General features: G+C 39.0%; 2 protein-coding genes across 2 annotated transcripts; both read right to left on the minus strand.

Annotated features, from left to right (window-relative positions):
- Positions 1-6,229: 6,229 nt before the first annotated feature.
- LOC110455585 lies at positions 6,230-11,646 on the minus strand. Its single transcript, XM_021505781.1, has 3 exons — positions 8,525-11,646; positions 7,405-8,148; positions 6,230-6,413 (listed from the first exon to the last, which is right to left on the minus strand). The coding sequence occupies exons 1-3, from the start codon at positions 11,419-11,421 to the stop codon at positions 6,230-6,232; spliced, it is 3,825 nt and encodes a 1,274-aa protein (XP_021361456.1). The 5' UTR covers positions 11,422-11,646.
- Positions 11,647-11,765: 119 nt separating this feature from the next.
- On the minus strand, positions 11,766-14,413 carry LOC110455621. Its single transcript, XM_021505836.1, has 4 exons — positions 14,191-14,413; positions 13,290-13,408; positions 12,798-12,953; positions 11,766-11,819 (listed from the first exon to the last, which is right to left on the minus strand). Exons 1-4 carry the CDS (start codon positions 14,227-14,229, stop codon positions 11,789-11,791), a joined length of 345 nt encoding a protein of 114 aa, XP_021361511.1. The 5' UTR covers positions 14,230-14,413; the 3' UTR covers positions 11,766-11,788.
- Positions 14,414-14,643: the final 230 nt, after the last annotated feature.

Raw genomic sequence — 14,643 nt, forward strand, 5'->3', positions numbered from 1 at the left:
CAGTAGTGTAGCTACAACATCCAGATTTTATGTCCACTGTACACATCGTCACCAGTAGTGTAGCTACAACATCTAGATTTCATGTCCACTGTACACAACGTCAGCAGTAGTGTAGCTACAACATCCAGATTTTATGTCCACTGTACACATCGTCACCAGTAATGTAGCTACAACATACAGATTTCATGTCCACTACACAACGTCACCAGTAGTGTAGCTACAACATCCAGATTTTATGTCCACTGTACACAACGTCACCAGTAGTGTAGCTACAACATCTAGATTTCACGTCCACTGTACACAACGTCAGCAGTAGTGTAGCTACAACATCCAGATTTTGTGTCCACTGTACACATCGTCACCAGTAATGTAGCTACAACATACAGATTTCATGTCCTCTACACAACGTCACCAGTCGTGTAGCTACAACATCCAGATTTTATGTCCACTGTACACAACGTCACCAGTAGTGTAGCTACAACATCCAGATTTCATGTCCACTGTACACATCGTCACCAGTAATGTAGCTACAACATACAGATTTCATGTCCTCTACACAACGTCACCCGTCGTGTAGCTACAACATCCAGATTTTATGTCCACTGTACACATCGTCACCAGTAGTGTAGCTGCAACATCTAGATTTCATGTCCACTGTACACAACGTCAGCAGTAGTGTAGCTACAACATCCAGATTTTATGTCCACTGTACACATCGTCACCAGTAGTGTAGCTGCAACATCTAGATTTCATGTCCACTGTACACAACGTCACCAGTAATGCAGCTACAACATCCAGATTTCATGTCCACTGTACACAGCGTCACCAGTAATGTAGCTACAACATCCAGATTTCATGTCCACTGTACACAACGTCACCAGTAGTGTAGATACAACATCCAGATTTTATGTCCACTGTACACATCGTCACCAGTAGTGTAGCTACAACATCTAGATTTCATGTCCACTGTACACAACGTCAGCAGGAGTGTAGCTACAACATCCAGATTTTGTGTCCAATGTACACATCGTCACCAGTAATGTAGCTACAACATACAGATTTCATGTCCACTACACAACGTCCCCAGTAGTGTAGCTACAACATCCAGATTTTATGTCCACTGTACACAACGTCACCAGTAGTGTAGCTACAACAACCAGATTTCATCTGCTGTACACAACGTCACCAGTATAGTTTAACTTAAACATCCAGATTTCATGTCCACAAACTTGATAGATTCTTTCATGTTATTCATTGATACTTGAATGATCCTGTACAAATATTACATCATATCAATCATTACATTCCATATATCCCTCAATTTTTGACCTAAATAACGAATTCACTTTACCTAAGTAAAGTTTGGGATGTGTCCTTGTTCTAGAAGTCAACTTTGTAACCTTCCACACGTGCAAGAATCCAAGGATCTGATGTCACATATATATTTGATCACTTATTTGTAAAATGGGCAGTTTTCCCTGAATGAAAATTCTCTAGTACGTGAAAAAGATTGTGAACCCTACAGCAAGATGACTATAATACCTCAGACAAATCGTGTTGTTATAGTCGTTTTGATTTTGTCAGCCTCTTCTGTGTAAAATATAACCTTTGTTGTTTGTCGGCTTTTGGTAGGCGTAGGTCTATGTTTATTCCTGTTGTATCGTCCAGCCACACCAGAAAATTGTCCTTGACTATATCTGATATACTGTTAGTGATAATAAAGCTGTTGTAATTGTAATACGCTCTTCTTCCTTGAGGCCCTGAGGTTATCTGGTTACTCATGTAGCCTTGCCCTACACATTTGCAGGGGTGTAAAATTCCACTTGCCCGACGCCCGGGACAACCAGTTTGAGCGCCCGGGCAAGTGCAGAAACTTGGCCCGCTTGCCCCAGGCAAGTGCGTTAGAATAGTATATGAAATATGTTTTTGCACATGCGTTTCTCCGTTTCCCCAAATAAATAATTAAATTAACTGGCTGTATTTTAGTGGAAAACATTCAAACAATTATGAAACAAGGAAAATTCACAAATAACAACTTTATTCTTTGTATAGAGGAAAAAATTACCGGTAGAATACTGTCGGTATATCCGTCAATTCAGACAATTTTAAAGACTTTAAGGCTGATGAAAATAACTGAAACTCTAGCTTAAATATGAATAAATAAAGGGTTTACTTACTTATTGAATGATTATATGTACTAGTTAACTACAGAAGGACAATGTTTTGCCTGAAAAACATCTCTGCTTTTCAACAGGAAGTTGCATTGGCGTGACTTAAAATCGGAATAATCCGTGTTTTTCTGGTTGTCTCCTTATGGGGTTGTTTGAAATATCGTTTATATGAGATTATTTCGATAAATTTTCAAATTTTTCTCTGATCATGATAATTTGGAGTCCTGGTATTGCAAAGTAGTTGAAAGAATTCCATGCAATGGAATATCTGGGAACTTGCATGATCGAAAACATCATATTAATGCTGAGAAAGGCCAGAACTTTCCTGCATAATCGTTTATTTCTGCGACAATCATTTCAATTAAAATTTGGGGAAGAACCTCGGGGGGGGATCTGATTTCATCAACCGTAGCTCAACGATTGGCCCATCTTCTGCTGTAAAAGCCAAAACAACGACACAAGAAAGTCCATTGACTCTGGTCAGTCTCATTGTCATCTTCACCTGATTCCACAAAACGGCTCACATCTTGTGAAGAAACGGGACTTGCTCTGGTGTCAGATTTCTGCTACACATCTTTCATTTTCATTTATATCACTTGGGTTAAAACCTTCAACAACGCTGTCAGCGGAAAAGTCATATGCTGCCATTGTTTACAAGTTGAGTTAAGTCCACATGGAGCCCCCTGGTGGAGGTCTCCCTCTACTGGGTATTCCATTGTGTAAGACTGTGTGGAGTGGCAGTATAGCATTGTCTCAGTTGTTGAGACCAGATTAACAGATGTATCGGACATGTCTTTCTCTCAATAATATATTATCTGGGTGTTTTTCAAGTTCAATTCAATTAATTTGTTTTGTAAAATAAAAGAAACCTAGAAATTTTTGCAGACAAAAGTTAAATATTAATCACACTGACACATGCCATCAGAAATGCAGCACATCGTTATCACAGGCTTGTTTTGCCCCGTGTAACATCTCCTTTTTAGGCTGGAATGAGTAGCAGTCATAGTTCTGTTTTACCGTCAATATTGCTCCAAGGGATGTTGATGACATCGGGAAAAATCACAAAACCTGGTTACCTCAGTAGGAATCTCTACTTAAACCACAAAACCTGGTTACCTCAGTAGGAATCCCTACTTAAACCACAAAACCTGGTTACCTCAGTAGGAATCTTTACTTAAACAACAAAACCTGGTTACCTCAGTAGGAATCCCTACTTAAACCACAAACCCTGGTTACCTCAGTAGGAATCTCTCCTTAAACCACAAAACCTGGTGACCTCAGTAGGAATCCCTACCTAAACCACAAAACCTGGTTTCCCCAGTAGGAATCTCTACTTAAACAACAAAACCTTGTTACCTCAGTATGAATCTCTACTTAAACCACAAATCCTGGTTACCTCAGTAGGAATCGCTACTTAAACCACAAAACCTTGTTACCTCAGTATGAATCTCTACTTAAACCACAAATCCTGGTTACCTCAGTAGGAATCTCTTCTTAAACCACAAAACCTGGTTCCCTCAGTAGGAATCCCTACCTAAACCACAAAACCTGGTTCCCTCAGTAGGAATCCCTACCTAAACCACAAAACCTGGTTGCCTCAGTAGGAATCTCTACGTAAACCACAAAACCTGGTTCCCTCAGTAGGAATCCCTACCTAAACCACAAAACCTGGTTCCCTCAGTAGGAATCCCTACCTAAACCACAAAACCTGGTTTCCCCAGTAGGAATCTCTACTTAAACCACAAACCCTGGTTACCTCAGTAGGATTCCCTACTTAAACCACAAACCCTGGTTACCTCAGTAGGAATCTCTACTTAAACCACAAAACCTGGTTTCCACAGTAGGAATCTCTACTTAAACCACAAAACCTGGTTACCTTAGTAGGAATCTTTACTTAAACCACAAAACCTGGTTACCTCAGTAGGAATCCCTACTTAAACCACAAAACCTGGTTACCTCAGTAGGAATCTCACTTAAATGAAAATAACCTTGTAAAATATATCTATATTTGTTTTTGACAATTTAATGCACAAGAAAACATTTTTTTCATTTACCTTATCAAAAACAGGCAGTTATCCGAAGCATTTACGTTGTTCAGGAACATACTCCTTTATAATGACAACATCCAGTCTTATGATACTTATACTCCTTTATAATGACAATATCCAGTCTTATGATATGTATACTCCATACTTTCTTATGATGGCAATATACATATACTTTCTTATGATGGCAATATACTTTCTTATGATGGCAATATACTTTCTTATGATGGCAATATATGTATACTTTCTTATGATGGCAATATACTTTCATATGATGGCAACATCTAGTCTTATGATGGCAATATCTAGTCTTATGATGGCAATATCTAGTCTTATGATGGCAACATCTAGTCTTATGATGGCAATATCTAGTCTTATGATGGCAATATCTAGTCTTATGATGGCAACATCTAGTCTTATGATGGCAACATCTAGTCTTATGATGGCAATATCTAGTCTTATGATGGCAACATCTAGTCTTATGATGGCAACATCTAGTCTTATGATGGCAATATCTAGTCTTATGATGGCAACATCTAGTCTTATGATGGCAACATCTAGTCTTATGATGGCAATATCTAGTCTTATGATGGCAACATCTAGTCTTATGATGGCAACATCTAGTCTTATGATGGCAATATCTAGTCTTATGATGGCAACATCTAGTCTTATGATGGCAACATCTAGTCTTATGATGGCAATATCTAGTCTTATGATGGCAACATCTAGTCTTATGATGGCAACATCTAGTCTTATGATGGCAATATCTAGTCTTATGATGGCAACATCTAGTCTTATGATGGCAACATCTAGTCTTATGATGGCAATATCTAGTCTTATGATGGCAACATCTAGTCTTATGATGGCAACATCTAGTCTTATGATGGCAATATCCAGTCTTATGATGGCAACATCTAGTCTTATGATGGCAACATCTAGTCTTATGATGGCAACATCTAGTCTTATGATGGCAACATCTAGTCTTATGATGGCAACATCTAGTCTTATGATGGCAACATCTAGTCTTATGATGGCAACATCTAGTCTTATGATGGCAACATCTAGTCTTATGATGGCAACATCTAGTCTTATGATGGCAACATCTAGTCTTATGATGGCAACATCTAGTCTTATGATGGCAACATCTAGTCTTATGATGGCAATATCCAGTCTTATGATGGCAATATCCAGTCTTATGATGGCAACATCTATTCCTATGATGGCAACATCTAGTCTTATGATGGCAACATCCAGTCTTATGATGGCAACATCTAGTCTTATGATGGCAACATCCAGTCCTATGATGGCAACATCCAGTCTTATGATGGCAATATCCAGTCTTAACCCCTGCAGAATTTTCATGAACAGTTCATGAATAATTCATGAACTGCTCATAACTATTTGTTCATGAACTGGTCATAACTATTTGTTCATGAACTGCTCATAACTATTTGTTCATGAACTGCTCATAACTATTTGTTCATGAACTGCTTATAACTATTTGTTCATGAACTGTTCTTAAAATGCTCATGAACTGTTCATGTGCATTTCAAGAACAGTTCATGAACTATAAGCTGAAATTAAAGAACTGTTCATGAACTGTTCATGAACACTATAAAAGTATTGGGTATTACAGTATCTGCGCTGTTGGAAGCAAAACAGCAAAACAGAACACAAAATACCTTCCAGCACACATACATATGGAGGATAGTGTCAAAATATTCAGCTTGTTGAGGGTGGAAACTTAATTAACTGGTAGAACTAGAAAAACAAGAAAAAACAAAGGTTAATAGAGACGTCATTTCTGAAATTTAATTAAAATTCTTCAGCAAGTCAATTATGCATAAAAATAATTATCATACGTTTTAATAAAAATATGGAGAATATTAACTATTTTTGACTGATTTACAATTGACAAATGGTCTTTAATAGGATCCCTTGGACTTTGTATTCATGAATATCTCTCTAACATTTTTTTAGGACGTCGGCTCTATGTGTATATCTAAAATTAATTTATTTATTTTTGTGAAATCGCTGTTCCATTTTCTGTAAATTTTCAAACTTTCTAAAGAAGGATGTCCTGGTCAGTTCTGGACATTTCTCCAGCACAGCCCTTTCTAACAAGAGCATTTTGTTGGCATCAAGGACTGGACGAGGCATCATGGTATCCTGGCTCTTGGCAGGTTTCTTGCCAGTTCTAGAATATTCTACAAGTTCAGTTTTAGTAAATACTAGAAGTGTCAAATGCTTCACAATTTCCTTCGTCTCCTTCTCCGACGAACAGGAAAGGTGACTGACGGAAGCCAAAAGGTTGGATGTGTCGCTCACACTCGCGTGTACACTATTCACTACACTACTAGTGCTGGTACTCAAGTTACTTTGGGATGAGGACACCATCTCTTCCAATTTTTTCCTCAAGCCTTTTTAGTTTCTTTTTTTGTGCTCCTCATGTCCTTATATTAAATATTTCTCTTTTTATTCTGTGGCAACTCGAAATGATTTTTGAAAATTTTGACCCGAGCAACAGAAACAATGTAAAACTACAACTGAAAAGGCTGTACATTTACTAAATCATCCATATGAAAAATGTCCACTTGGTTAAATATATATATATACAAAAAGGCAAGCATAAAAAAGCAAGTCCTCAACCAAGCGTAGACCACGTGGGGAGACAAAAGAACATCAAGGGACAAAATGTGACCAAAGTCAAGAGGCAATGCGTACCAACCACCACATAAACAAAATAAAACTACCAAACACCAATCACACTATATAATGCGACAGTCCCAAGTAAAAATCGGAGCTAATAATAATAATAAGCCTTGAAAATGTTATGCGCCGTGTAATTTGTGCATTATTAAATCTACTCGTTAGCTAAAAATTAACAATGCATAATTTTAACACATTAACTCTGATTTCTACTTGGGACTGTCACACATATATATAATATATAAATATATATATATAAATGAGAGTAGAAAAGCAATGCAGATCAGTACTGAAGTTGCGACATAGTGCATTACAATAGGAATTGTACATGCATACAAAAGCACAATATTATTGATGAATTGGAGTGGACATTCTCAACTGTTGCAGATCTAAATCACTATATTTTTGGGTATAATAGGATCACTAAAATTAAGATAATGTTATCATTATTAGAATAATTATGCGCAAATAATACTTACTGAGAGCTGGAGACGACCGGGCCATCCGGTGCAGACAAGGATGCAGGTCCTGGGAGGTGGTCACCATCCGGTGCAGACGAGGACGCAGGCCCTGGGAGGTGGTCACCATCCGGTGCAGACGAGGACGCAGGCCCTGGGAGGTGGTCACCAGCCGGTGCAGACGAGGACGCAGGTCCTGGGAGGTGGTCATCATCCGGTGCAGACGAGGACGCAGGCCCTGGGAGGTGGTCACCAGCCGGTGCAGACGAGGACGCAGGCCCTGGGAGGTGGTCATTATCCGGTGCAGACGAGGGCGCAGGTCCTGGGAGGTGGTCACCAGCCGGTGCAGACGAGGACGCAGGCCCTGGGAGGTGGTCATTATCCGGTGCAGACGAGGGCGCAGGTCCTGGGAGGTGGTCACCAGCCGGTGCAGACGAGGACGCAGGCCCTGGGAGGTGGTCATTATCCGGTGCAGACGAGGGCGCAGGTCCTGGGAGGTGGTCACCAGCCGGTGCAGACGAGGACGCAGGCCCTGGGAGGTGGTCATTATCCGGTGCAGACGAGGGCGCAGGTCCTGGGAGGTGGTCACCAGCCGGTGCAGACGAGGACGCAGGCCCTGGGAGGTGGTCATTATCCGGTGCAGACGAGGGCGCAGGTCCTGGGAGGTGGTCACCAGCCGGTGCAGACGAGGACGCAGGTCCTGAGAGGTGGTCACAATCCGCCGTAGGCAAAGCTGAATGCAGCATATCGTCACATGTCACCGACCTAAAAAAAACACCAAGAAATTGTCCGTCACATTTGGGAACGAATAAACAGCCATTAATCCCTATTGTGATTTTTAAAGTAAAGCTGAATTAATACTGTAAATAACTATACAAATAGGAAACATTAATCATCCTAAAGCTCTTGGAGTTCAAATTCACTTAAAAAAAACAGTAGCAGAAGACTTGAAACAGAAAAGGCTGTAACTTCAAAGATCAATAAATATAGTTTAGTATTTAATATGTTCTTCACTTGAAGGAGTCATGAACATTTTTAAACACCACTATCTGGATAATCTGTTTTAATAGTCCATATTGTTTATATATATATATAATATATGCATGTAAAAACTACATTACAATTTATACACGACACTTACTGATCATTATCATCACCATCCATTAATAACGTCTGTATGAGATTGTTGATGAAACTGGAATCCTCAAGACAGTCCAGGTCATCTTCAAAATCATCGCATCCCATCTGAGCTAGAAGAATGGGTGCATGCTGTGGCATTGTAACTGGCAGAAAGGGAACAAAGTGGTTAGGAACCCAGTTTTTCTCCATCTGTGGTCTCGTACTGGTCCACATTATTCCACAGATGCTGTTGGCATGTCTCAACTCGCGTGGAAGAATCAATCTATGAAGGGTGAGATGGGACACTGGTGGCCCAAGATTCGGGTAGACTGACAAAAGTTTACATCCCATGACTGAGCTGATGGCAAACAACTCCCATATGCCCATGTATGAATTTCTTTGTCTAATCCCCATTATTTCGGACTCGAATAATGTCTTCATTAACGCTGGTCCCAGTGCATTTCCGGTGATATAGTACTCGGAGAACATGGCATATGTGGTTGCAAGACATTTTTCTTCATTTGGCGGTAGAGATGCACCCCTGTTGACATAATCTAAATTGAGATATAACTCGCTGTGTGTGAGTAGTTCAAGGATAATTCTGTATCTAATCTCAACATGGTGTCTTTCATCTCCAAACGCAAGAACACTTGCACTTCTCGCGAGGCAGTTCCCATCACCAAGCACATTCACTGGTATCAGGGTAGTTAGCTCCTCTGGAAGGTCATCTGGTAGTAGTTCTTGTGCAACAGAGTCTCCAGTTAAATTGCTTTCAATAATACTGATGTTGAGATCTACACTTACATGTCCATAAGTGTTTTCGCATTCCTCGGTGAGTTGAAATGCACAAGTTTCCAGCTCCTCATATGTGTCCAAACTACGAATTTCCCTCATTTTGGCTTCAAAATATGCCTGTCTCTCGTTCCCTACATCTGTAGCTCCAATGTCATTTATCGTCCCTTTTTTCTCCTTCGGTCCCTTTGTCCCTTCCTCCTTTACCTTCTCTGAAATGTTTGCTGACACACCTTTCTGCTGCCCCACAGTATGTCTCCTCTTCTTAGCTTCTTCTGGGACAGATGCCTCTTTCTGTTGTCCTTTAGTCTTTCTCTTCTTCGCATTGACTGTACCACTTATCACCTCTTTCTGTGGTCTCTTATTCCCAACACCAGTCTCTGTTGGAAGGCTTGGCCTCAAAATCATGTAGGGTTCTACATTATTATTGGATTCACATTCAGACCTACCTCTCGTACTTTGCCTACCGATTCCCCTCGCTGGTTTCTGTCTCTTTGTTGCTGGTGCCTCATTCTCCTTTTCATTCCCCTGTTCTTTTGTGTTTTTCGTAGATTTCTGTCTTTTTGTTCTTGCAACAACACATACATCTTCCACCACCCAATCGGACACATAACTTGATGATGGACATGTGAACTGTCCATCTAGCCCAAGGCAATTGACACATGTGCATGTCAGTGCTCTGGTACCAATTTTGCCATAGGATATACCCCGCACTGAATGTAATTTTCTGGTACCTTTAACCGTCTTTCCCTCTCTATTCCTATCTCTCTTGATGTTGTCCAGTAAATGGAATGTTCTTTTGAGCTTTGGTTGGTCTCGTGCAAGCTTTTGGTCTCCAAATTCTTTTAACTGTTTGGCATTTGTTATAAATTGCCCACCTTTGACTGCACGTGTCACGGCTGATTTAACCACACCAGAAACTGCATCAGCTGGTCCTTTGCCATGGCCTGACCCGAAAAAATTTCTGTCCATCCCATTTCTGGCACTTATATCCAAAAAAGGAATTTTTGACTTGTACTGTGATGAACAACCATCAGTAAATTGTACAATTTTCCTTATGAGTACAGTTTCCTCTAGGTGTTTAAGAGTTTCCGTCAAGCACGCCTCTACAAAATGTGCATCGTGTTGAATGTCGTCCGACACGAACACCATTTCATGTGTTTTCCTTCTTGTTCCTTCTTGTTCCTTCGTCTCTGCATTGGTTGTAGTATAGTTATAGTAACATACTACTGGGTGGATTGTGATCTGGTCGTGTGCCCAATGAGCACTTCGGATTTCATCCTGAGTTTTGGCCGTGTAATTTTCTGCGAAATCCAAAACGCACAATAGAACACCATCTGGCAAGTTTTCCTTCAAGTTGACTAACTGTTGGTACTGCCAGCTTGCTTCAAATAAATGTGTTGCCAGGTTTTCGAGGCTGTTTGTCAATTCAACAACAAGATTTTTCATTGTACCGGAATGATCTACCAGGACCTTTTTTGTGGTTTCCTTCCCCGTTTTCTTGTTGGTAAGTTTAACTACTTGCCACTTGTACCAAGTTGTTGCTTTATCCATATCTGTGTTTGATATATGCCCCTGCAGTCCTGCTTCTACTCCACATTTTAGACATTTTCGCTGAACGCAAGAAAGTTGTGGATGCTTTTTGTATTGACAAAGAGTAATTCTGCTGGCTTCGTATCTGTCTTTTATTTTGTCTTTATTTTCCTTATTATATGCTTTAAGAATCAGCTCCACATTGACACATTTTTCACAGAGACAGCCTCTGAACTGTTGTTGGTCGACTGTTTTTATATTTGAAGGCTTAAGTTTAGCAAATTTGCTGAAACTGACTTTTAGATCTGGGTTTTCTGTTTGGAAAAGTTTATGAGTTTCCCGTAAGGTTTGGTTCAGGGTTTGTTGCTGTTGTTCTCCTTTCACTGTCGCCTTTGATGATTGAACTACCGACACATATGGTTTTATGAAAAAATTCTTGATGTCTTCTGTGTGTAGAAGTATATCTGACCTCTTCTTCCTTTCTTCTTCCGCACACCGAGACCATCTTGACATTGTTTTGTAGCGCAGTCCTAGTTCTTTACATGTTCTCATCATTTTTTTATGCTTCTTCAGGGTTTTGGCCATTTTGTTCATAACTGTACGTCTCTGTTTTGTGCTAGCTGATGACTTGTTTGCTTTTAAATCCTCAAGAGTTTTTTTTTATACAATCTACAGTGTTTTCCATATTCACTAGTCTCTTCCTTTTGGAGGGTGTCAACAGCATATTCTTCTCTGATAAACATTTCCTTTTATTTGGTGATGCTTTTTGTATTATGCTATTTACAACATCTGCAAATTTCTCTGGATCTTTGGGTAGGCTTTTCCTTAATCTACATACTGCCGTTCTTTTTGCAGCTGGAGTACCAAATGAGGATGAACTTTTCTCTCGAGAATCTGCTACATCATGTGTCTCTTTTCCAGATCTCTCTGACAGCTTCGCCAACGTATCCCGTTCCCTTATTCATCTTTTTTTTTGAGGACCAAGTTTACTTCTGAAAATATATAACAAAACAAATGTTAACATAGTCATGATACACTGATATGACTTTGTATGTATACGTCAACATAATAAAACCACAGAAAAATTATGAGTTTTGGTAGTTTTTGGTGTTTAAAAAAAATCACTGTATACATCGAAGTGAAGCGGAGCTACATTGACCTTCTGGGGTCAGACTATTGTTGGTGACGTCATTTACAATAGATTTCATGACATATCAGGGTTATTCACATCATAAACAATCACCTTCTGGGACTTCAGAAATTTGTGAACTATATCGTGCTTATAAACAGTTGAAAATTATTTCAATTGACCTATCAAATGCTGTGATAGTGATATTTTTATTAGTAAATGTATAAATTTGTCAGATGGAATAATGTTCATCCGATTGGTCAGATGTTCATAGGGATATCACTTGATTTGTGTAGCGTAGTGTTAGTAGTGCTCAATAAGTGTTCATAGCGATATGCATGTATATCACGGGGGTTTGTCTAGTTAAGTGATCATATCGATATATATAACACAGGGGTTTGTCTAGTTAAGTGTTTATATCAATATATAACAGGGGTTTGTCTACTTATGTGTTCATAGCGATATATCAGAGGTTTGTCTTGTGAAGTGTTCAGAGCCATGGATCACAGGGGTATGCATAATGTTGTTCTCAGAAATATAGAACGAGGGGATTGTATATGGAGTTGTTCATTATGATATTATATATATATATATATGGGTTTGTAGTGAGGTTGCAAAGGTGTTGAAGTGACATAGACCCAGTGTCATTCACCCCCATTCTGTTCACCCAGGGGCAAGAGAAGAGAAAGAACAAGTTTGGACAGATTTCATTTATTCTACATGAAATCTTGCTTGCTCTGTGACTAGATGGACACATGTTACCCCAATTAATAAACCTTGAAATCTTCATTTGTAATTTACCTGTACTGTTTGTAATTTACCTGTACTGTTTGTAATTTACCTGTACTGTTGTTTTTGTTTTTTCCACCTCACACGCCTCGCTTCCTTTTGATGTCTCGTCAAGACAGGCTGTGAGGTGATTTTCTTGATGGAAGCAGCTGAATCCTTGCATGCTGTTCTATGTCGCTGCATTCGAACTCGGGCTGTCTCTCTGTCCCTACAAATGCCATGAAACTATTTAATGAATCCATCAAAGGGAATCTGTAAGAATGTTAGTATTCGCCATAATGTCAAATTATACTCATATTTGGAAAACTTTAAATCTGACATTTGCATATTTATACAAGATGTACATACATACATTAATTTAGAGAAGTTTTAAGTAACTACATTTTTAAGTAATTTACTGCACATGATAGACTTTAATTTGCAAACCAGATCTGTTTATAACATATAGTGTTATACTATACCAGCACTGATAGGCAAAATTTCAATCTTGTGTCGTCACTATCCTGGGAAATCAATATAAGCAAGCTTTACATTATAAACATACCTTTCAATTTGTGCAGTCGTCCTTTCTCTTCTATGCATTCTTTTCCTCTCAGTTTCCTGTTGACGATGTACAGGGTCAGACTTCTTCCGCTGTCTCCAAAGTCTGCACTTTTCTGCATTCTTAAAATGAAGACATATTTAAAGTTTTGAAAATAAATAATTACACATGTATATATGTATACTATGTTCTAAGCCTACAGTAATAAATACTGGAATAAGAATCAAATTTCACATAAAAATGTAAAATGTTCGTACTCTGATAATATATTAGAGAACAGTATATTTAGTAAGGAAACTGGTATTTTTTTCATTCCATTGGAATAAATAAAGTTAAATAAAGCACAAGCAATAAGGAAAAGGGGGGAGGGGTTGCTCGTATTATATCATAACACTCTGTTTTAAATTATAACAGGCCATGACAGTAAGGCACATCACAAATTCAGCAATCGTCACGTTACAGAAAGTTGTCCAAATTATTAGCTTGTCCTAAAGTTCGTCCGACGATGTCCACCTGTTCGTCACGACCATCCGACAGTTACGGGCGACATGTCAGTCAAAAACGTAATCGGTCTTCAAGTTACGTCCGACCAATGAAAGCTGTCTTAAGTTACGCCCGAACAAAAAAAATTGGTCCTTAGTTACGGACAAACTTACATTTTCTGTCTAAAAATTACGCCCGACCTAACAAAGTCGGTCCTTGATTTGACTAACACAACGTAGTATGTCTGCTTTATCGTTTCAAATCCGTCACATACCAACCACTTTGGTGTTTATAAATACCATGATTAGCGTACTTTCACACAATAACATGATCATTAATAATGACCCGGTAGTCTATGAAGAAAAAGCATTAGTTGTCAGTTCGCTCGTAACATAGGTTTGCCCGTAACATTTGCACTTACCGAGACAGACTGCGAGCAGCCATCTCCTTTTACCGCCATGTTATCCTCAGACCAGTTTTCGACAGTCACGTGTCATAACGATCACTCCTGCTTTCCGAGCGGGATGTCGTAAAAGACTTCGCTTGCGGGTGTTACTCGGAAAAACTAATTAAATAAGCGAAAGTTCGCCCGCAACAGCTGGACAGAAATCAACATAGCATACTAATGTTTCAGATACTTATTATCGTTGGGAATGTTATGTTATTTTAATATTACTTTTCTACAGGTAATCACCTTTTATTTCCATTAAAGAATTTTTACCAACGCAATCCTGTTGCATTTTAGTATAAATTAATTATTTTCGTCAAACATCTCTGTGGACAGACATTGTTACGTCCGACACATTTGGTTTAAATTACGTTTTTTATCATTTAAATGCTATTTTTTTTTCCATTTGTTAATTATTATTTAGAA

Source organism: Mizuhopecten yessoensis, unplaced genomic scaffold, assembly GCF_002113885.1.
Source record: "Mizuhopecten yessoensis strain PY_sf001 unplaced genomic scaffold, ASM211388v2 scaffold931, whole genome shotgun sequence".
In the NCBI taxonomy this organism is placed as follows: Eukaryota; Metazoa; Mollusca; class Bivalvia; order Pectinida; family Pectinidae; genus Mizuhopecten; species Mizuhopecten yessoensis.